This window comes from Staurois parvus, unplaced genomic scaffold (genome assembly GCF_062004578.1).
Source record: "Staurois parvus isolate SC_StPar_1 unplaced genomic scaffold, SC_StPar_1.0 ptg000249l, whole genome shotgun sequence".
NCBI lineage: Eukaryota > Metazoa > Chordata > Amphibia > Anura > Ranidae > Staurois > Staurois parvus.
The window spans coordinates 13,445,947-13,470,422 of NW_028318045.1; the positions used below are offsets into that span (position 1 = coordinate 13,445,947).

A 24,476-nucleotide genomic window follows, 5' to 3' on the forward strand; every position below is an offset into this window, starting at 1 on the left:
TGTAAACATCAAAATGCCTTGATGGGCGGATATCAGTCTGTAGGAGTGGACATTATTAAACAGACTAAATCTGCATACAGATCGCTCTAGGTAAGGCCCACACGTGATTTTGCAGCTCCATGACTGAAAGAACTGAAATCCAATGAATTGGAGAGGCAGACTAGGTACAATCAGGCTGGGAAGGAAAGTGCTAAATGATATTAGATGTTCTCCAACGAGAAAAATGAGGCATGCTTTAACTTGCTGCAGCTTCTAATGCATTTTAGGAAAAGCTCACAGTGTGCACTGAAATGAGAATAAACACCTTTGGTACAGGAAAGGGACTTGTACACATGTGTAAGACTGAAGGGAAGGCTGCAATTCATAGAACACACTTTGCTCTGTGTTTACACTTGTGCTGTATTTTGTAATAATCCTACTCCAATTACTTAACTGGCACATTGAAGGGTGACACACCCAAAATGCAGCAAGCTACACCCAAAATGCAGCAACAAGATAGAGTTTATTGGTGGAAACAAGTCCAATTTAAATAATGCATTGCGTAAAGTCCATTCATTTTGCCAGCACTGTAAACATCTGACAACACAGCCAGTGCAAACAAGCCCAATTTATCCTATGAAAATGGAGGAATTTACTTCTTCTGAATGTGCAGGAGACAAGACCTCTTACTTTTATTCCTAGGTGGAAGGTGAACCTATTAATCATCTGGATTCTGATTCTATTGATCTGCATTCTGAGACACATTTTTCTTCTGAATTGCTGCCACTTGCTTTAGAATAGCCAATTGCTATTTAGACCAGGAATAGACAAAGGAGTTTCTGAAAACCTGATGTGCTCCAGGCAAATCACACTGTCCACTTTTAAGTATGAATAGGTTTACCTAATGGATAAAGTTCATCTTCAGACAAAAAAATATATATATATGCACATATTTTTTGCAGGAAAAAACATGTACATTTGTTATTTTTTTCCCTAAGGAGCCTGCAAGGCATTGCACCAGTGATCGGTGGATCAGACAAGCGTTGCAGCTTTTAGACTATACCTCCATACGGCGGTTTACAAGCTGCGAGGCTTGTGAATGAACTAAGAGCGCTTATCAGCACTCTCCCAGTCCATTCAGAACTACAAGCTGTCAACCGCAAAGGCTGACAGTAGTGGTAGTTATTTCAGTCGTGTGGGTGGTGCTCCGCATGGCCGCGCTGTTTTTGAATTGTGGCACCAGGTGCAGAAGATCCCTCACCCGCTGTCACAATGAGACGGGGATTGGAGCGAGTAGATGCAGGAGGTAGAACATGTTCTATTTTAAATACAGGCGGAACATGTAACATGTTCCAAATGGTGAACTTATCCTTTAATTTGCAAAGGATAGCGCAATTTTGATTTTCAAACTATATTCCCACAACATTAGAGATGTGATTGTGAAAAATTAGAACGGTCATCCTGTAGTAAATGACAGATCAATGTATCTACATATTTTGTGCACCATAAACTGTCACTGCTAAATTTGGGAAATTGGTCTACAAAAAAAAGATATTCAAAGTCCCTTACATTAAACTCTGTAGATATTCCTCGATCAGTCTCTCGTAGGGAACTCCATGGAAACTGGCCAGTTACCTTGTACAAGTTGAGGCAGAAACTGGACAAGAAGAAATGGAAGACATATTAGATCATATTGGTTTTGTAAGATCTTTATACAAATTATCAATTTTATGCAATAAAACAGAACAAAGATGAGCAAACATGCAATAACCCAGATCAACCAATCAAGAAAATGCTGCAAATTCGGACCTGCAAAGACTCCCTGCTCTGCTGTCCAATGCCAAGTCTTCCTCTAGGTTCAATGACACCCAGCATCATTCAACCCATTTACGAGTCCATGGCGTCAAGGACCCACCACACCCTAGGGGTTTGTTATCAAACCACCCTGGACATACTGGATTGTGCGGGTCTCTGAAGCATTCAAGGCCAGTCCACTGCTGAGGGAAGAAGATGATCTGTGACCTTGTGTGACTGGACCGAAGGACCAAAGAAAAAATAAATAGGAGGGGCATGAGGGCGGTCCAAGGGGAGAGGCAACATGGAGTTGGACTTAAATTATCAGCCAAAACTTGTTGGCAAAACGTATATTTTAACCACTTCCCCCCTGGATGGATGTCCAATGATGTCCTGGGATTTAGGTGGTTATACCAGGATAATTCCTAAAGCTACAGGCATCATGCCAATATCATATTTTCAGCTGACAATTGCCCTTCATGTAGAAGTACAGCCACTCAATCATTTCTACAGCTGGCAGAAGGGGGTGCCCTCCCCCTCCTGCCTTTCTTAGCCTCTCCCATCCCGGAGCCCAGGATTGCTCCAACCGGCGGCCTCTCCAACAGTGAACAGAGAGTGAGGAACTGATGTTGTTCCTCCCTCTCTGTGAGATCAGGATTTGGAAGCAATGAGGATTTTGTCACTTCCAGTTTTGGTTCTTTGATTACTGGCTTGTTACCGGCCAGCAAAGAAGGCGATCAGACCGATCTGTATCTGATCAGCTGCATCGGAGGCCTTAGGAGAGATCTAATAGACCCCAGATATCTCCATAAAGAGGACCTTTCATGGCCCATGCCATCACAGGGGATGTTGCTCATCCATTGTATTAATAATATAATTGAAAAAAGAAAAAAAAAAAAGAAAAATTATATATTATATATATATATATATATATATATATATATATATATATATATATATATACACACATACATACATACACACACACACACACGCACATACATACACATATATACACATGTATGCATCACCTAAGGAGATTTTTAGGTACCATAGTTTGGCACCATTCCATGGGTGTAATGAATTTTAAAAGGTATCTACTTATTCAGCGTAACATAATCTTTTATATTTTACCAATAAAATGGAGTACAGGCAGACCCCAGGTTACAAATAAGATAGGTTCAGTAGGTTTGTTATTTAAGTGAAACTTTACTCTCTCAATTAACATGAACTATTTTTAATCTTTATGCTGCTAGCATTAGTAAATAGATAGGAAAGTACTTTACTTCAGTTACTTCCTGGTTTCCCACCTAGGCAAATGTCGTCATACATCCCAGCAGTCTTCAGCAGGGGAGGAAGGGTTCTCAGCTCAGTCAATGCCTGAGCTAAGGGCAGATGATTCCAGGAAGTAAATGCTACATGAATCATCTGCCCTTACTCAAGATGGCTACCGTCAGAAATGTGAGGGGGTGTTTTTCAAAATGATCTCTCAACAAATTAAAGCATGATGACATGGATGGATGGATGGGTGAGTGTACATTGTCCACCAGACAGTAGGGGGCAGCATGCGGTGAGCAGCAAGATGGCCACCCGGCGGTTTCCGGGGCCAGCGTGACATCACACTGCCTCTGATCTTAAGTACAAGTAGCATGTAAGCTGGATGTTTGTAACTCAGGGACTGCCTGTATTATATTGTGTCTGTGTTCACTAAAATTCATTAAAGAGTACTTTTTCCAAAACTTTTCATTTAAAAGAGCACTGCACAAATACTGTGTGACATAAAAAATTGCAACACCCACCATTTTATTCTCTAGGGCAGGGGTCTCCAAACATTATAAACAAAGGGCCAGTTTACTTTCCTTCAAGCTTTAGGGGGGCCAGACTGTGACCAGTAGGAATAGAAAATGTCCTAGAGTGTGAGCTATGTATACCTCATCATTGGTGTCAGTGGGAGGAATAGTGCCTCATCACTGGTGTCAGTGGGAGGAATAGTGCCTCATCACTGGTGTCAGTGGGAGGAATAGTGTCCCATCATTGGTGTTTGGGGGGGGGGGGATAGTGTCCCATCATTGGTATCAGTGGGAGGAATAGTGTCCCATCACTGGTATCAGTGGGAGGAATAGTGTCCCATCACTGGTGTCAGTGGGAGGAATAGTGTCCAGTCATTGGTGTAAGTGGGAGGAATTATTATTTATTATTATTATACAGTATTTATAAAGCGCCAATAGTTCGCTCAGCGCTGTACATTACAAAGGGGGACAGAACATGTGACAGAACAATACCAATACAATGTGATACACAAGGGGTTCGAGGGCCCTGCTCTTTCGAGCTTACAATCTAGGAGAATAGTGCCCCTTCATTGATGTCAGTGGCAGGAATAGTGTCCCATCATTGGTAGCAGTGGGAGGAATAGTGTCCCATCACTGGTAGCAGTGGGAGGAATAGTGTCCCATCACTGGTAGCAGTGGGAGGAATAGTGTCCCATCACTGGTAGCAGTGGGAGGAATAGTGTCCCATCACTGGTATCAGTGGGAGGAATAGTGTCCCATCACTGGTATCAGTGGGAGGAATAGTGTCCCATCACTGGTATCAGGGGGAGGAATAGTGTCCCATCATTGGTATCAGGGGGAGGAATAGTGTCCCATCATTGGTATCAGGGGGAGGAATAGTGTCCCATCATTGGTATCAGGGGGAAGAATAGTGCCCCACCACTGGTATCAGCGGGGGGAATAGTGTCCCACCACTGGTATCAGCGGGAGGAATAGTGTCCCGTCACTGGTATCAGCGGGAGGAATAGTGTCCCGTCACTGGTATCAGCGGGAGGAATAGTGTCCCGTCACTGGTATCAGCGGGAGGAATAGTGTCCCGTCACTGGTATCAGCGGGAGGAATAGTGTCCCGTCACTGGTATCAGCGGGAGGAATAGTGTCCCGTCACTGGTATCAGCGGGAGGAATAGTGTCCCGTCACTGGTATCAGCGGGAGGAATAGTGTCCCGTCACTGGTATCAGCGGGAGGAATAGTGTCCCGTCACTGGTATCAGCGGGAGGAATAGTGTCCCGTCACTGGTATCAGCGGGAGGAATAGTGTCCCGTCACTGGTATCAGCGGGAGGAATAGTGTCCCGTCACTGGTATCAGCGGGAGGAATAGTGTCCCGTCACTGGTATCAGCGGGAGGAATAGTGTCCCGTCACTGGTGTCAGCGGGAGGAATAGTGTCCCGTCACTGGTGTCAGTGGGAGGAATAGTGTCCAGTCATTGGTGTAAGTGGGAGGAATAGTGCCCCTTCATTGATGTCAGTGGCAGGAATTGTGCCCCATTGTTGGTGTCAGTGGGAGGAATAGTACCCCAAGGGCCATATAAAGTCAAGCAAAGGGCCACATCTGGTCCCTGGGCCGCAGTTTGGAGACCACTAATCTAGGGCCTCTGCTTTAAAAATATATAATGTTTGGAGTGGAGTGAAGTAATTTTCTAGCAAAAAATGCTGATTTTTATATGTATGTGAGAAGTTTCAGAATTGGCCCGGTATTGAAGTAGTTAAATATTTACTTCCTCTCAAATTTCCCAACTTGAGGTTTGAAGAAAGATAAGCCATAAGAAGTCTCTTTGGTTCCATAGGAGAACTGGAAAGTCATTTTTTCTGCCCGACCGAAGAGATTGGGAAGTTTCAGCCCCAGAACCTGCAAGAGGTTTAAAAACATTTAATCCATCTCCAAGTACATAAATTGTGAATCAATTTAGAGAATTTTGTGAAACTTGTTTTTTACTTTGAAATGGTCTACACCAAACAGATATGTTTGCTATACTGCAAGGAACATTTTCTGATGTCCATAAACACAACTGTCATCTAAGCACTGTCCCTACCATGCTGCCTTCATTGTTGCCAACCATCGTATTATAACTTCCAGTTAACCTTCGCAGCTCTGTGACCTCAAACGTGACATCCAACCCATTATGAAGGGCATCTTCACCTGGGAAACATTAATAATCTGTATTAAATATATTTTCTAAAAAGTTCACAGTAGCAATTCAGAAAATGAAATACAGAACATCAAAATAACAAAAATAATTAACAAATAAAAGTATTTAAAAGCATTTGCTAGCAAAACTTAGCCTGTAAACCACTGCACCAGTGATCAGCATATCGCTGGTGCCATGCAAGTCTCCTGCAGACCTGTCAGATATACTAACAGGAAGAATCAGCCTGGTGGTAGTTCATTGAGAACTACAAGCCAACAGTCACTAAGGCTGCCGGACTTGCAGTTTCTCATTCAGAGGACTGTTAATGAGTGACACGGCTGGGTGGACGGAGCCCTGCACGGCCGTGTTTTTTTTAAATGGGGGTCTATTCATAACATGTTACATCCGGAACATGAAAGGTGAAGTTATCCATTAACGCAAACAGAGGCTTTTGAATAGCATCTAATAGCAAAGCAGTTTAGATCTCTATATACAAAAAAGTAACGCTGTCTACTAAGCTGGAAGGTCTGCTAATATGCAATATAGTTGGTCTCCAAAATCAGACACCGAGAATAATTTTAGATCTGTACCCACCCAGCTATAACATCACTAGACGCTAGTGGAAATCACATTTTGTCAGTGTCCACCCCACAACTGCACCGGTAATGAGAGCATGAAGTCCTGACAATGGGACAGAGGATGAGGGGAGTGGGGGTGGTCTTTGGGTGCAGGAAGCACTGCATGAGCTGCTGGACAGGTTTCTGCTATCTCCATCCTTCAATAGTTGAAGAGTGCAGGAAGAAAGGACACCTGCTGAAAATAGACTTCCATCTCACTACGGGTTCCTGCTGGGGAGCGGAGGCAGACTTCCCTTCTCCCTATCTCCACTAGTTATGCAACATATCACATGACCAGAGACAGTAAGGAGAGGCTGTTTTTATTCCCTGGATGGTGTCGCGGTAAGAAGGTTTGAACTGAGCCAAGCTAGGTAAAAAAAAAAAAAAAAAAAAAAAAGTATATATTTTTATATATATAGTTAAAATGAATAATTAAAAAAAAAAGTTAGTCCCTACTACACTGCACAATGCTCTCAAACAGGGGGCACAGTTGGCAGCACCCGGGGTAATTTGTGACCTTGTACTGACACTGGGAGCATGGCTTTTTATTTTAAACAATAAACTATTTTACAGAACGGGAATTTTCTCTGAAATTGCACTGCAGCTATGTGGCCAGTTTAGTTCTAGGGGCTTAGAGATTTTCGTACCTTCACAGGTATCAATCAACACTTCCACTTGTCGAAATATTCCCAAACGAAGGAGCTTCTCTCGGGCTTCATGGGATTTCCTCATTACCTGGAAAACAAAACATATACAGTAATACTTCGGTTTATGAATTTAATTCGTTCTGCAGGACTTTTTGTATAGCGAAATATTTGTAAACCGAAACACCTTTTCCCATAGGAATGCATTTAAAACCAATTAATCTGTTCCCTTCAGGTCTGGTATGGATTTTGAGGGGAACTCCCACGCCAAAATCTTTTTAAAAAAATGGCGGGGGGTTCCCCCTCCCATCCATACCAAGCCCTTCAGGTCTGGTATGGATTTTGAGGGGAACTCCCACGCCAAAATATTTTTAAAAAATGGCGGGGGCTCCCCCACCCCCCAAATACATACCAGACCCTTATCCGAGCATGCAACCCGGCAGGTCGTTCCCCCCTCCTGAACCATACCAGGCCACATGCCCTCAACATGGGGGGGTGCTTTAGGGCGGGGGGGCCGTGTGTACATCACAAGATGAGCTCAACACAGTGATGTATACGCTGCTCAGCCAGCAGGTTAACACTACTATTCACAGCTGCACCTTGTCAATTAACTGTATTATGCGAGTACCATTACACTGCTGGGGTCCATGTATCCTCTACTACTATTTTACGCTGCCGAACTGCCTCCCTGTTTAGACTGTGCCCAAAATATGCTAAAATGGTAGTATTGTGACATTTTTAAGTTACATTAGGAGTAGGGAAGGGTTATTTCATTCTACCAGTGCTTTACTGGGAAGATCTTCCCTCATTTCCTAGAGCTGCAACAGGAAAGGAGAGGAAATCACTCCAAAAGAGCCCCAACTGACAACATTGGAGTAATGATTACATACAGAAGGACAAAAGCAGGAAATTATTTGTTTTCAGGGGCTACGTTGAGTCCACCTGAGAAAACTGTAGCAGTTGCAAATAGAAAGATACCATAATGAATACAGGAACCAAGAGCAAACAAACACACTCACACAAAACCAAACACACATGCATCTCCTACTCCTCATAGACAACAGGAGAGATAAAGAGCCCATAGCCGCTATAGCAGTGGTGCAAAAAAACATCTCAAGTTGTAGAAAGATGCGACTGAGATAGTGGAATATCACCCCAGAAAGAGTCCGAGATGTCCAGCCAGGGTTGCCACACTTTCGTAAACTTTAGGGCAAGCCCGACCTTTGAAGATCATCTTAGATTTAGGTAGATCAAGATTAACCATACGATAGAAATGTTTGTATAGAGGGCGGATTAGCATTTTTCCAATTTAACAAGACAAATTTTATGGCATAAAACAGAAGCATGCGTATTAATATTCTAGGATGATTTTGAGGTATAAAGTCATTCAAAATACCCAAAAGACCTACTTCTGGTTATGATGGACTGGCAAATATAGTGTGTTATCAAAAATGGCAAAGAGGTCCTGACAATACAATACATGTTCAAGGCCGGACAGGCCTAGAACACGTGCAACAGATCCGTGCCCACAAAAACACAACGAGGACAAGAAGCCACAGATCTGAAGCTCGTACTGGCAAACCTAGCTGGCTTCAAAGACAATCTTAGAGAGCTGTGACCACTGGAGAATTTTCTCTCACTTCTTCCTTGAACAAGAAGTGACAACATTTTGGATTTCCCATCTCTCTCTTTTTGGTGAGAATGGTTAACAGGACAAGGGCCGGAATTTCCTCCGCCGGGACAGAAATAAAAAAAAAAAAAAAAAAAAAATCAACAAAGGTTCTAACCCAGGAGTTCGCAACCCCCTGCAGGTGTGCCAAGGGTGGCACAATCTTCCTTTTGTGCTACAATTAAATGTTGTTGGCTTTATATCGACAACTCCCTATGCTGTTAATTACAAAGCCTGCCTGAGGACATCTGTGTACTATGCTTTTATAATCACGAGACAACACAGTAGCAGTAAGGAAGGAAGGGCAGGAAAAGTGTAGAAATGCTAGTGACTGAGATGTAGGTACAATGCTGGAGAGAGAGCAGCCTCTGCTTCCTAACACTAACAGGCAGGTGCTGCATATGGCAAATCATTACAGCTGAATCAGAGCTGAACATTAAGGTATTTATTAAAATAAAACTTTGAATTTACTGCTGAACAGCAATTCTGGGGGTATTTTGCTCCTGATATATCCCTGAACAAAGTGCTATTTCAACAGTTACTGTTTACTGAATAACCCTGTAGTAGGTCTGCGGTAAATACATGCACTGCCTACTGTGCACAGACTCAGCTTCTATTTAACCATACCTTAGTAAACCATACCCAATATTTAGCACTGTGTAGCTATGCCCACTTTTTTGCTTTTTATAAAAGTTTAAAGTTGGAAAGCATGATTTTGCTGCACTTGCACCAATCCTAGAGTTTATTAAGGCAGTTACTGACATAAATGCTTGGGGTTTAGCCTTTGCATGCACCAATTTTTTTTCACCTTTTCTAACAATAAAATACCCAAATTTGACTACTGTGAATGGAACCCACCAAAAGTTTTTAAAAACTGAATACTTACCTCAATCAGGTTCTTTGCTTTAAAAACATCACAAATTTCAGGCATGATAAGGTCATCCTTTGTCCTTCCGAGACCTTCAAAGTGCACACGCTGCACCACAACCTGAAAAAAAGACAGACAATATGTTATCAATTGTGGAAATAACATTTTCTGGTTAAAGCATTTAATAGGCTTTACAGAGGCTAAAAGAGAAGATCCGGTCAGTTATAAAACAAAAAAAATAAAAAATGTAAAAGTCAGCAGCTACAACTACTGTAGCTGCTAACTTTATACAGGCACTTACCAGTACAAGGTTCTAGCACTGTCTCCACTTGAGCTAGTTCTTCGCCGGTCTTTGCATCCCCGATGTTACTACCTTGCTTGTGGGAAGCCAGCTGTGACTTCCTGGTGTTTCACAGCCAGCTTCCCACTGCACATGCAGGAGATGTCAATGGTCCACCAGTCTCCTGGGACATGTGATGTGTCCCAGGAAATTAGGGCGGGGAGAGGCTGAACTTCCGCTCTGGAAGTGGCAGCAGGTACATGTGAGAGATAGGTACATTTTACAATGATGAGAGAGGAGGAGGGAGCAGAACTTCCCTTTCTGGTGAAGTTATGCTTTAACACTTAAAAAGGCTGACAAGTTCACATATGAGTTTCCACTATATTGCTCTGCGTAGACAAACAAATTTTAAGGGTGTCAGGCGCAAGAATGCATGCTCTTCCACTCTACAGAAAAAGTCCCCCAAAAAATACACACCCGGAAAATATAGGACCAAGAGCATCAAAAGATGATGTACCGATTTTGCATATACCATGGCAGATGTGCAAATGCTTATAAAAATAATATTAAAAATCATTATTAGGACACACAAACACAACAAATTAAATTCTTACTAAATATAAAACGGTATTGAATTAATAAATAACAAATACAGTAATACCTCGGTTTAAGAACGCCTCGGTTAAAGTAATTTTCGGTTTACAAATGAAAATCCACTGAAAATAATGCCTCGGTTTACAAATTTTGTATGAATTTTTTTTGCAATACGAAGTGTATGTCAGTGCTGATTTTTAAATGCAATTGCTGGCTCTTTTTTTTTCTTCACTATAGCTCACAGAATTAGCTGTCACTTTCCCCAAAGTTAACGGAAATGTTGTTTCTTTTAAGAAACATTGTTTGCCCCCCTTTCCTGACCTGCCAGTCTGCATGCTCTGAAAAGGGTCTGGTATGGATTTTGGGGAGGACCCCCCCCCCCCCGCCATTTTGTTTAAAATTTTGTTGTGGGAGTTCCCCTCAAAATCCATACCAGACACGAAGGGCTTGGTATGGATGGAAAGGGGGACCCCACGCAGTTTTTTAAATTATTTTTTTTAATTGCCGTCAATTCTTTTACATTCAGCTGTCAGTGGGGAACCCCGCTGACAGCTGAAATATTAACACATGGTTGTCACTACTAAAATGCAGCATGACTTGATAAAATAACTCATGCGGTATTTATTGTTGTTTACATTTTTCTGATCTCCGGAACAGATTAATTGGTTTTCAATGCATTGCTATGGGAAACGGCGTTTCGGTTTAAGAATTTTTCGCTATAAGAAAAATCCTGCAGAACTAATTAAATTCTTAAACCGAGGTATTACTGTACTACTAAATTTTAAATTGTGCCTTTTTGCAAAAATCTGGAGCTTGACCTCACACGTATGCATTGTGATAATGCCTGATCCACAGTGTTGTGTGTGTGCGCTATGATAAAATTATGCAGGCATACATTAGAACGCAATCAGGCATGTTACAATACATGCCAAAATGTCCCAACAAGCTGGTGCACAATAGTTGAATTACTACAATTTTAAAAAGTTAAAAACAAAAAGTAAGCAGTGTAGTACATATACACAATGCACACCAGAACGTGCGTTATATGCGCCATAATGCAAGCCTGCTGGTGTGATATTTCACCTTTGAGAAAGTAAAGGAGATTAAAGTCAAGAGCCCTCAATTTTCCTTCTCCCTTGCAGCCTGACACTTTGTCATGAACACAGGAATGCTTAGGACAGAGCACTCTTGTGTTCATTCACAAAGGAGACATACAGTAATAGACACATGACTAACATTTAGTATGTCATCCATTAAGAATGAATACAGAGTGCAAAGTACTGAGCATTTCTGTGTTCATTCAAGGGATTAGGGCTCAGAAGGGGTCCAGGCATCAGACGTTTATGCGTTGAACCATAAAGATAAAGAACCTTCGGAAAGATTCAGCTGGTATGTTTACTTTATATGGATTTTTAGCTCTGTTGCTTTGGTCACTTATTGACCACCCCATCCCCCTCCCTTTTGTTTGTTGTTTTTAATGTTGTTATTATACTTAGTCCTATGGAATTTCGTCCATCAGTTGTATCACTTGTGGGCTTTAATTTAGTACTTTTTTCCTACAACTGAAAAGTTATCAGAAGTATGTAGTGGGTAGACTATGAATCCTTGCATTATTGTACATTTTGTGTATTTATTTTTGGTTGTACTCCATTAACGTACAGTGGATTTGTGTACGCCTGACCAGGCTACAGTCTATATTCTATGAAAATTTGTTTTTAAGCATTTTTGTATGTTGAATTTTCTTGTACTACTAAGAAGAAAAATAAAAGATTATATAAAAAAAGAAATGTCAGCTTATTAAGAGAGCAAAAATCTATTCTTTACAGGACGGTTGTGTTTACAAATGTTTATCCTTGTAACAGAGTTGCAATAAATAGTTTCTGTTTCAGATGATATTTTCCTTTCCTTTGAAACCATAGTGTTCATTTACAAAAATATTTAATTGTACTTACATCTTTATTTTCTAAAATTTCTTGCCTTTTCTGAGGCTCCACCTCTACCAGATCGGTGTCATCGCTAACATTTCCAAAATCTGGCCCATCCATTGGAAGAGGATCGAGGCTCTAAAGAGAAATTTATTAAGGGATTACAACTTGTGCATTCTTTTCCTACATATATAACCACAAGGATAGACTAACATAAATGTATACACAACTATTTATAATGAAGTTAATATAAAAGAACACTGGGCAATCACATTATGATGTATCTAAATACACAAAATTTACTCACTTATCACATTGATATTTCAGAGAACACTGAAGCATTCACATCAGTCCTTGTCCCCAGAGAAGCTCACAATCTGAAGACCTCAAGTCATACACACATCTAGGGCAGTGCTTCCCATGAAGCCAACTGAAGCAACACTGATGGAGGAAGGTGTGGGCACTCTGTCCTCAGTCCATGTTCAGCCCCCAGGCTGCAGAACATCCCTGGTTGTTATGATGCAGGTGCCTGCACAACAACAATTAATAGTACGATGCTTTAATGCTCAACCTCTTCAGGTGGCATCTGCCTCTGGCACAGTCCTGCACAAACCCAATATGGCCAGTTTGGATGGAAGCCAGGTAACCAACCAGTATGTTTTCTGGGTTGTCACAAGATATTGGATTTCTAAAAAGAAACCCATATAAAAGGTTGAAGAATTACATTTTATAGAGTCAGAGGGTGAAGTCTATTACAGCCCAACTAAAAAATGATCCCTTGCAGTGGGGCTGCGTCCGCACTGCAATGGTTATTTATTTGTTTAGGTCTAGAAGAAAAGAAAGATTCACTTAGCAGATCCACAGCTCCTCCCCACTGCTAGACTTGTCCCCACAGTCTCTTCTCCCCTATGCTTGAGCAATCTAGGATCCTGACATCATCAAGACTAAAGCACTGTCCATAGCCCCGCATCAGACATGTTAATGCCAAGGGACAGTATCACTGGAGAATAGGAGAGCATCATCTGCCAGGGTAGTGGAGGATCGAGTAAGACAAAATAAGCAATTAATGAGATCATTTACATTTTTCCAGATTTGGGCTTTGAAGAAGCCGCAGATCGATTCATGAAAAATTTGTGCGCAAAACCCTTAGTATAGATCCTTGGGTTGGTTTGCCACCAAAATGAGAGTTTTACTTTGCCCGTTAGTGCGACTGTCTGCCTCTTTTCTCTGTTGTGCCACAATGCGAGTTCTTGCTTAGTGCTAACATTTAACCTCAGAACGGTCAAGAACTTGACAAGAGGTGCTAAGAAGCACTTACACATATGGGCCGTATTTTAGGCTGTATGCGTGTAAACAGGAGTTCAGCCTATATGGACCCTACTGGCTCAGTGCTGATGGGTAATTATCAATGTGTTGGCAGCGACAGCACCGCTACTTATTACACACTATTGAGGTTTACATCTCCCTTTGAGTAAGTTAATCATGTGGCAGTGGTGTACATGCAGAATGACGTGGGCCTTTAATTGTTCCATATCAGCTGAGGTCTTTCGGTGTGTAATGAGTGGTGGTGCCACTGGCTGCACATTGTTGATATTTACATGTCAACTCTGAGCAGCTGCTGTGGAAAACAGGGTCCACATACATCGGTCGCATGTAAAATGTGCATAAATGTTACATGTGCACAACTTTTTACACAGGAATGCTTAATACCAGATCCTGTGTAAACAATAAACATCTATATGAATGAACCTTTGAAGGATCTTGGTCATTTAACCCCTGCCAACCTCAGCATCAATTTAACCTCTTGCCTACAGGGCACTTATACCCCTTCCTGCCCAGGCCAATTTTCAGCTTTCAGCGCTGTTGCACTTTGAATGACAATTGCACGGTCATGCAACACTGTACTCACATGAAATTTTTAATATTTTTTTGAGACAGATAGAGCTTTCTTTTGGTGGTATTTAATCACCTCTGGGTTTTTTATTTTTTGCTAAACAAACCAAAAACAAAAAATTTTGATTAAAAAAAAAAAGTTTTCTTAGTTTTTGTTATAAAATGTTGTAAATAAGTGATTTTTCTCCTTCGCTGATGTGTGCTAATGAGGCTGCACTGATGGGTACGGATAGGCTGCACTGATAGGTGGCCCTGATGGGCACTGACAGGCATCACTGATGGGCACTGAAAGGCAGCACTCATATGGCACTGAAAGGTGGCACTGACTGGCATTGATAGGTGGCACTGACTGGCATTGATAGGTGGCACTGAAAGGCAGCTCAGATGGGCACTGATATGTGGCATTGATGTGCACTGGTAGGTACTGATATGTGGCAATAATGGGCACTGGCAGGTGGCATTGATGAGCACTGACAGCTGACATTGGTGGACACTGACAGGTGGCACTGGTGGGGCTACACTGATCATCAGTGCCCTGATGATCAGTGTACATGTCCCCTCTGAGGAATGCCGATTACCAGCTCTCCTCTCCTCTTGAGCTGTCAGCATGACAGCTCGCGAGGAGAGAAATGCCGATAACCGGCATTTCCTTATTTACATGTGATCAGCTGTGAATGGACACAGCTAATCACATGACAGAGCCGACGTCTTTGGTTCTTTCCGTTGATCCGCTGCGTCCGAGGGACACAGCACACCAGCGCACGCACGGTTAGAGTGAAAGGACGTCTTATGACATCCTCCCAGAATGAGAGAACTGCCTTGCACCCGTCATTTCCTTATATGGCGGTTGGGAGGCGGTTAAATAGTTTTGAATACCCAGGGGGTGGGAAGGATCAGTGATCTTGTGATGACTGTCACATGATTGGAAGCCAATCCCACCAGCTACCGATCAGTAGCCTGGTCTGAGAGCTGGCTGCTACAGCTCAGCCTGTGCTGGAAGAAAGCAGTGAGCGCACTCTCAACACATAAACAGCAGCTGCTAAATAATGCATATATATGGGGTGTGGGAATTAAAGTCCACCCTTCTGCTTCTGCACATACTCCCCGGCCACTTTATTAGGAACACCTTGCTAGTACCAGGTTGGACCCCCGTTTGCCTTCGGAACTGCCTTAATTCTTCGTGGCAGAGATTCAACAAGGTGTTGGAAACATTCCCCAGATTTTGGTCCATATTGACATGTGTTACTGTTGCCTTTTAATCATCTCGAACCAATCTGCCCATTCTCCTCTGACATCAACAAGGCATTTTCATCCACACAACTGCCGCTCACTCGATATTTTCTCTTTTTCGGATAATTCTCTGTAAACTCTAGAGATGGCTGTGTGTGAAAATCCCAGTACATGAGCAGTTTTTTTTTTAAAATACTCAGACCAGCCCTTCTGATACCAACAACCATGCCAGGTTCAAAGTCACTTAAATCCCCTTTCTTCCCCATTCTGATGCTTGGTTTGAACCTCAGCAAGTCGTCTTCATCACGTCTAGATGCCTAAATGCACGGAGTTGCTGCCATGTAAATGGATGATTAGCAATTTGTGTTACCAAGCAATTGAACAGGTGTACCTAATAAAGTGGCCGGTCAGTGTATGTGTTCGGTTAACCACTTGCCGCCCAGCCACTGTAGATATACGGCGGCAGGGCGGCACTCGCAGGCAAAACCACGTTTTAAAACGTGTGTTTTGTAAACAAATAGGGGGCATGCGCGAGGCGCGCCGCCGCCCGATCTATCCCGCCGATCACCGCCGCAGATGTGAGTCGCCGAGTCACAGCCGGTCCTTAGCGGCTGTTTCCCGGCGATCAACGGCAAACAGTGACAGACAGCACAGCTGCAGTAGCTGTGCTGTCTGTCACTTCCCTGTCAGCTCGAGGATGAGCTGATCGAGAAAAAACAGTTTCTCTTTCTTGATCAGCCTTGTCCCGTCCAGTACACACCCCGCCCCCTAGTAAAACACTCCCCTCACTCCTGTAACCCTTCCCTGCAAAATAAAGTTAACCCCTTCCTCCCCATTGCCTGTAGTACAGTGTCAGTGGTTTTTTTTTTGCACTGATCACTGTATTAGTGTTTTTGGGGATGTCAGTGACCCCAAGTCAGTACCCCCCCATTGTCAGAATGTCCGCCACAGTCCCGCCATAAGTCCCTGATCGCCGCCACAAGGCCCTGATCGCCGCCATTATTAGTATAAAAAAAAACCTAAAAATCCCAGTATCTTTCCCGCCATTTGTAAACGCTATAACTTTCACGTAAACCAATTAATTTACACGTATTGGGGTTTTTTTTAGCAAAGACATGTCGCAGAATGCATTTTGGCAGAATTTTATGACTAAATTTGATTTTTGCATTTTTTTTTACTGGACATGTTTTATAGCAAAAAGTCCAAAATATTGTTTTTTTTCCTCAAAATTGTCAGACTTTTTTTTTTATAGCGCAAAAAATAAAAACCGCACAGGCGATCAAATACCACCAAAAGAAAGCTCAATTTGTGGGGAAAAAAAGGATGTAAATTTAATTTATGTACCGTATTGCATGACCGCGCAATTGTCCGTTAAACTAGCGCAGCGCTGTATAGCAGAAAAATGGCGTAAATTGCAGTATCTATACCATAGTTTGTAGACGCTATAACTTTCACACAAAGCAATCAATATACACTCATTGAGATTTTTTTTTACCAAAAACATGTAGCAGAATACATTTTGGCTTAAATTTATAACCAACTTTGAGTTTATTATATATTTTTTATAGCTGAAAGTAAAAAATATTGTTTTTCTTCAAAATTTTGGGCATTTTTTTTGTTTATAGCGTGAAAAATAAAAAGCGCACAGGTGATCAAATACCACCGAAAGAAAGCTCTATTTGTGTGAAAAAAAGGACGTAAATTTCGTTTGGGTGCAGCATTGCATGACCGCGCAATTATCAGTTGAATTAGTGCAGCGCCGAGTAGCAAAAAGAGGCCTGGTCATTAAGGGGGGTAAATCCTCAGGAGCTCAAGTGGTTAAAAGGAAAGAACAAAATCTGCTAGCAGGTAGTCACCTGGTAGTGCCTTCAAATACCTACACTGCCCCCTCTATGGCCGAATCCCGGGTCACTGAGGAGGCGGAGCTCCAGCACTTCCATGAAGCGGTGGAACTCGCCCGCCTATTGCGCTGTGAACAAGCCCTCAGTGAGAAGGACAATGATTGGAGTGGAATTGTACATTAGATGGAATATTATTATATGCAGAGAAGCAAAAAGAAAGTTTGGAGAGATTTCTTCTCACTTCCTGTTATTATTATTACAGGTATTTATATAGAGCCGTCATTTTACATATATATTGTACATTCACATCAGTCCCTAACCCTCAAGGGGTGTCCAATCTAAGGTCCCTAATGTACATTCATACATACTAGGGCCAATTTAGACAGGAGCCAATTAGCCTACCAGCATGTCTCTGGGAGAAAACTAAAGTACCTGGAGGAAACCCACGCAGGCACAGGGAGAACATGCAAACTCCAGGCAGGTGGTGCCCTCATTCATCCTGTGGAAGGTTCTGGAGTCTCATATGAGGCCTTTCAGTCCACCACAGACATCACCTGAGTGTGGAGGATGACATGACCCTTCTATGAATACATTACACAGCGCCCCCTATGTGTACAACAATTGCATTCCTCCCATACAGGGGAGTCCCTGTTCTGTGAACACTTCAACAGCCAGCTCTCCATGTCCCGGCCGGGGGTGTCATCCATTCCGGGCCTTCACCACACCGGCCTGCCATGTCCATCCCCAAGGTAGGTCACCTCCCTCCACAACCTGCTCCTCACCCGGGCGTGCACCGTCCCCATGTCTCCTGTGTGTCCCCGGCGCCGGTCCCCGCTCTGACCCTGTCACCTCCACACAGCAGCCGGACACAACCCTGTCACCGGGACCTGGAGGCTGCCATGACACCCCAGCAGTCTCCGCCCACTAGATGCTTTCATTGGGTGTCAGCTGGAGAGAGCAGGATGGAGGAGGCCAATGGGGTGTCACCAAGGCTGGCTCAGGCCATGTGATAGGCTGAGAGCGCAGAGTAGAGAGCCGCGTGTAATGTTGGGGAGGTGTGATAGAGCGATAGTAATGATAGTATGCTAGCAGTAATCAGCCACACTGCATGAGAGGAGACGGCACTGTACCCATACCCTCCAACTGTGTGCGCCAGGAACGGGGACACCGATAGAGAACTATGAAAACACCCCTGCCACGCCCCTTAAAGGAGAAGTCTACCAAAAATGATTCGTTACACCCGCAAGAGCTTTTTATTCATACTGGTTTTTTACATTTAGAAATGCAGAAATTTAGAAACTGAACGGTTTAGAGATGTGAAACACTTTCTGAAAGATCTATAGTTCATTTTTATACAAGTATATAGATCAGACCAAAATGAGGGATAAATGAGGGAAGAGGGACAGATCAGACCGAAATGAGGTATAAATGAGAAGGAAAGAGGGACAGATCAGACCAAAATGAGGGATAAATAAGGAGGAAAGAGGGACAGATCAGACCGAAATGAGGGATAAATGAGGAGGAAAGAGGGACAGATCAGACCGAAATGAGGGAAGAGGGACAGATCAGACCGAAATGAGGGAAGAGGGACAGATCAGACCGAAATGAGGGAAGAGGGACAGATCAGACCGAAATGAGGGATAAATGAGGAGGAAAGAGGGACAGATCAGACCTAAATGAGGAGGAAAGAGGGACAGATCAGACCGAAATGAGGAGGAAAGAGGGACAGATCAGACCGAAAGGGATAAATGAGGAGGACAGAGGGACAGATCAAACCGAAAGGGATAAATGAGGAGGAAATAGGGACAGATCAGACCGAAATGAGGAGGAAAGAGGGACAGGGACTTTGCTCCAAATCAGGGACAGCCGGGAGCTATAGTAGTACAATGTTATACTGGTGGCCTGACCTCCCCTCCATCTATAACATTGTACTGTGATAACAGATGTATACCGTACCAGGCCTGACCTCCCCTTCCTGTCAATTTAAGAAGGAGCTCCTAACGACAACTAGTTATGTGTATAAAAGACACCTGTCCACAGAATCTCTTTCTTCCATTTAAATGCCCATTCCATCATGGGCAAGACGCAGGAGCTGTCAAAGGACATCAGGGACAAGATTGCAGGCCTGCGCAAGGTTGGAATGGGCTATAAGACCATCAGTAAGAAGCTTGGTGAGAAGGAGACAACTGTTGGAGCGATTATTCACAAATGGAAGAAATACAAAATAACCATCAATCTCCCTCGGTCTGGAGCTCCATGCAAGGTTTCGCCTCATGGGGTAAGGATGATCAGGAGAAAAGTGAGAGATCAGCCCAGAACTACACAGGAGGAGCTTGTGAATGATCTCAAGGATGTTGGGACCACAGATACCAAACAAACTATTGGTAACACAATACGCCGCCATGGATTGAAATCCTGCAGCGCCCACACGGTCCCCCTTTATTTATGTAGAAGCAAGAAAATTTGTTTTGGAAGGTAAGAGTAAGGATGACAGATATTGGATAGTTGTCACGTCGTAGATACTGTAAGTTGGCACAATAGTTGCACTTTTTATGTGAGTTTGTTTAATACATAATTTCAATTGCGAATTAATGAAATAATGCACTATATGTGTTTTTTGGATATATTTTTTGCATGAGGAGAGAATATTACTTTAAAAGAAGAAGAGAAGTTCACACAATTATAGATTCACATATGAATTGGAATCCTTGATCAGCTTTGTTATGTGGTGAGAATGTATGGAGAGACAATCTTGCAGCACATACAATCTCATATGACTGTGAAAGGGGACTAATTTTATGTTGGACTTGTACGTTAGAGTTTAACTTATATATACTGTGTATATATATATCTATATATAGATATATATATATATATACACAAATTTTGTATATATATATTTTTTTTTGTTTCATCAAAATAGAAATTATGTCTTCTGCAACCCGTCCTAACCTCTATATTTCTTTAGAGGTGTCTTCGGGAAAACAACTGGGACTGGGATCAGTCTCTGAATGATTTTAAGAACCTGATATCAAAAAGGCCAAATTCCTCCACAGTGCTTTTACAGGCATGAGGGACAGACCATCTTTCCACCAAACAAAAACGTAATGGTCTTTCAATTTGCAAGCGCAACCCACATGCGTCCTCAGTGGGTGGAAAAGTAAGTCTGGGCTTCTAGTTCTTTATTGTTTTTTTGTGACTAAAGCTGGCCATACACTAGCCAATTTTCATCAGGAACCAGCTGAAATTTGCTCAATGTGTGGCCCTGTCTCCACCCTCCCGCCCGACATTCTTTGAAAATTTTTGGACAAACACAACTGCATTCAGTAGGAAGCAGCAGGATGGATAGAGGAAGCTATTACATTTCATTTTTATTATACTTCAAAAGTACTCTATTGATCTCCAAGTTTGCATTTTATGTTGAGGGACTTTTGTTCACTTCAAGTGGGTTTTGCATTCACAGACAAGTCTATAGAAATGCAAAAGCCATATGAAGCAGATCACATGCAGGTCAGATGGAGGCCAACTGCAGGTCATGTACAACTTTCAATGAATTTAGAATAATTTCTGAAACCTCTTAAACTAATATCAGACTAATGCCATAGGCACAAGCCCAAAGTCCATCTACACAAGCCCTTTGACAACATTATTTGCCTTTTCTATCAGCCTAGTTCTTCCTGGTGGTACAAAACCTTTATTGTACTTTTTCCTTTGTGGAATTGTCTCCTGCTCAGAGCAGAGTTAGTCCTTTCCTGCTCTTCTGTATGAAGTCTAGGCTGTTTAGAAAAGCATTATTATTACCCTTTACCATCGAGATACTCGATTCACTGGATCTCCAACAAAATGGAGTTGACCCAGGAAGTCAGAGAAATTCTGTGTTTACCATCGTTCCGGCTATATATACACGCTGCTTGGAAATTAAATGTTGAGTTTTGTGTATCAACCTTATATATAAGCATGCCCTGTCATTCTATTGTCTACTACTAATCTCACCAACACTTTCCTTTTCAGGTGCCTTTCAGACATGAAGTGGCAATGGCAGGATGCTGTAGACATCTTTAAAAAGATGAAGGTAAGACTATCAGTTTATAACTAAGAGGGGCATTTATAAAGTGCAGCCATGGGGTTATGAGAAAAAAAGCTGGGGGACAGCTTGGTTATTTCACCTGTTAAACACACATGACCAGCTCTCCTCCAATCACAGAGCAGCTCTGTGACCTACCACAGAGTACACATTGTGACCCCCACATTGTGATTTAGCTGTAAAATGTGGGCCACGGTGTGCATAGCCCTATGGAGTATAATAGAGAGCAGATAGCGACAACTGCTCTATGTTATAAAAAGACCCCTAAGCTTTCTTCTGTCCACAATAGCTTGTTGTTCAGTTTTTTTTTATTGTATTTCATTTTGATGTTTTGCAGATGGGAAACAAGATTCCGGAGGACTTCTTCTACAACACCAGAGGATATTATGACTTGCACGGACCGAATAAAACTGCTGCCGCCTACGTCAAAAAGTTCTCAATGGGATCTGGACTTAAGGAGGATTGGGCCAAAAAGTATGATTTCATTACTACTTCTCTTTCTATTCTATTTCTTTTCTATGGGGTTCAGAATCACATCAGCTGTAAATGGATGGTTCTGGCTGGTCTGAACATCCTATTCCGGTTTTAGTTGTCTGTTCATTATGCTTATATGTGTTACCTATTTATCTTTCAGAATCTTGGAGGTTGCCAACTGGAATTATACTCAGGCAAGACGGGACTTTGCGTATATGAAGGTAAGAGTAATCTAACAGAACTAGAATTGATTTTTTCACAATACTTTATCACCCAATATGGGTTTTCCACACAAGCAGTGTTGCCCAACACAGTCTAAATGCAAGCACAAGAAAAATAGCCTTGTTTCCTACTGTTTCCAGTTCACACTAATGCTGTCTTACAAAAAAGAAAAATGGTTAACAAAATGCAAAAAATGCATTGCAGTGCAACTTAAAAACACATGCCAGCATGCACTGTGATAACCATAATTTACACTTTTTTTTTTTATATTTTGCAGGTACACTTCCCTGCAGATGCCTTTATTCCTTAGCTTCATAGGAGCATTCAAGTTTCGTACCCTGTTATGCAGAGACTTTTGATAGAAACCACCAAGCTTGTTACCCTTCTCTGTAGAGATTTTTTATAGAAACCACCAAGCTTGTTACCCTGCTTCGCAGATAATTTTGATAGAAACTACCAAGCTTATTACCCTGCTTCGCAGATATTTTTTTGATAGAAACCGCCAAGCTTGGTACCCTGCTCCACAAAGACTTTTGATTGCAACCGCCAAGCCTGCTACCCTGCTCCACAGAGACTTTTGATAGCAACTGCCAAGCTTGTTACCCTGCTCCACAGAGACTTTTGATAGAGACCACCAAGCATATTGTACCCTGTTCTACAGAGAAACCACCAAGCTCTGCAATCCAAATATGTAAACCAACACATCTGGCCCAAATGGCAACAACACATTCTATTAATGTAACTCCGCTGATTGTGAATTCAGGGGGTGTCGAGAACCATATGTACTTTGTCACAACCCAGATAAAATTGTTGTTCATTTGACATAACAGCCCAGGAAGTAGCAATCTTCTGGGGGGAGGTCGAGTACCATATGCACCTTGCCATGTTCCAGATGCTTTTGCTGCAGCTTCAAGGGGACTAGGGGACTTTAGCCAGGTAACCAGTGCCTTGGAAAGACTTAGGAGGCAGTTGATATACAGAACAAATTCTGGGGACCGGGCAAGCTACTTGGTTATAACAAGACACTCTGATGTCAGGGTTCCGACACTGTCAAATGACCCCAGTGCCCAGATAACTCATGGTATTACAGCTTTGGGGTACTGCTGTCTTGAGGGACTTGAAGTATCAAGTTTTGTATCTCTCTGACAATCAAATCGACAGGGTACCCATCCATATGCCTTGCAGTGGGGCAGCCAGCCATGTGCCAGACCCCAGCAGTGGGGCACCCAGCCAGTTGCCATAAAGTAGAAAGGGACTGGCCAGAGAGGAAGTACTTTGATGCAGTTGGCCAGTTTAAACATGTATTGCAATGCATGTGAACCAAAAATCCCTCTTTTTATGCAAAGTTTGCAAGAAATGTATAAATGTGTATAGTAGTTTGCAGAGGGTTGATGCACCTGATGGTTTATGCATACAGTATGTGTAAAGCTATTTGGATTTGAGTGTAGACATATTTTTATTTCGGTTCTACAGAGAAGTTTGCTAGAAACCACCAAGCTTATGTACCCTGTTCAAGAAAAAATGTATAATATTCTAATAAATGGTTATATATAAATTTGATCATTTATTAGAATGGAGGTGTGAGAAAAAAAAACAGGATAGTTTGGTTATTTCACATGTCAAACATAGATGACCAGCTCTCCTCCAAAACTTGTGGTGTGCAGCTATATGTGAATAGCGCCAGCCACTGTCAGCCTGTCTTTAGTTTATAGAGGCTGACAGGCCAATGCTATTCAAATGACCAAGTCATTCCACTGGCAAGAATCTGCCACTAGAATCTGCAGAATGCAGACAACCAGCCGTTTAAAGGAGACCTTAATCTTCACTGATCTAGTATTACATCAAGTAACAGTCACATTAGAGGTATTATATATAACAGAACTGCACTGCACGTGGTGGGACCTCTGCACTTGTAGGCAGGGCCCAGGGTACGCAGTCGGGGAGAGACCACTCACACACAATTCTTGACGTTGTAATTTATCTTGTATACAGGTTAATTGTAAAGAGTAATTACAGTTTTTTTGTAGGCACTGATACCGAGCACTATAGCATACCTCCCAACTTTCTGAGATGGGAACGAGGGACACCTATTAGCAAAAGTGTGTAGTCATAGAACACACCCCGTTAAAGGAAAATTACCGTATTTTTCGCTCCATAAGACGCACTTTTTTCCCCCCAAAAAAGGGGGGAAAATGTCAGTGCGTCTTATGGAGCGAATATAAAGCGGCCGGTCCGGTATTTTTGCGGCCACCATGTCAGAATACCGGGCCGGCCGCTCAGCTGTTGTCTCCTGCAGGGCCTTACCTGTTCCTCGCTCTAGCGCTGCACAGTCTTCCCGCGCTGGCTTCTGTGACAGCCGGGTGCCCACTGCGCATGTGCTGCGCTTTGTGAATGATCCGGCGCCG

General features: G+C 42.5%; 2 protein-coding genes across 3 annotated transcripts in view; one reads left to right on the plus strand and one right to left on the minus strand.

The window, feature by feature from the left end:
• Positions 1-18,230, minus strand: part of SAMM50 (SAMM50 sorting and assembly machinery component) — a 30,116-nt gene extending 11,886 nt beyond the window's left edge. Inside the window, exons 1-7 of the mRNA XM_089680795.1 lie at positions 18,074-18,230; positions 12,355-12,465; positions 9,547-9,648; positions 6,995-7,082; positions 5,635-5,741; positions 5,320-5,450; positions 1,549-1,636 (exon numbers count right to left, since the gene is read on the minus strand). Of these exons, the coding sequence (XP_089536921.1) occupies positions 1,549-1,636; positions 5,320-5,450; positions 5,635-5,741; positions 6,995-7,082; positions 9,547-9,648; positions 12,355-12,465; positions 18,074-18,094 (648 nt within the window). The 5' untranslated portion in view covers positions 18,095-18,230. The remainder of the gene's footprint in view (positions 1-1,548; positions 1,637-5,319; positions 5,451-5,634; positions 5,742-6,994; positions 7,083-9,546; positions 9,649-12,354; positions 12,466-18,073) is intronic.
• Positions 17,943-23,626, plus strand: LOC149459789 (uncharacterized). 2 transcript variants are annotated; one of them, XM_089680799.1, is made up of 5 exons: positions 17,943-18,040; positions 21,303-21,363; positions 21,713-21,849; positions 22,010-22,070; positions 22,349-23,626. In XM_089680799.1, exons 1-5 carry the CDS (start codon positions 17,973-17,975, stop codon positions 22,379-22,381), a joined length of 360 nt encoding a protein of 119 aa, XP_089536925.1. In that variant the 5' UTR covers positions 17,943-17,972; the 3' UTR covers positions 22,382-23,626. The 2 variants fall into 2 exon arrangements, with proteins under 2 accessions (XP_089536925.1, XP_089536926.1); XM_089680800.1 differs by lacking the exon at positions 17,943-18,040 and adding an exon at positions 20,240-20,451.
• Positions 23,627-24,476: the final 850 nt, after the last annotated feature.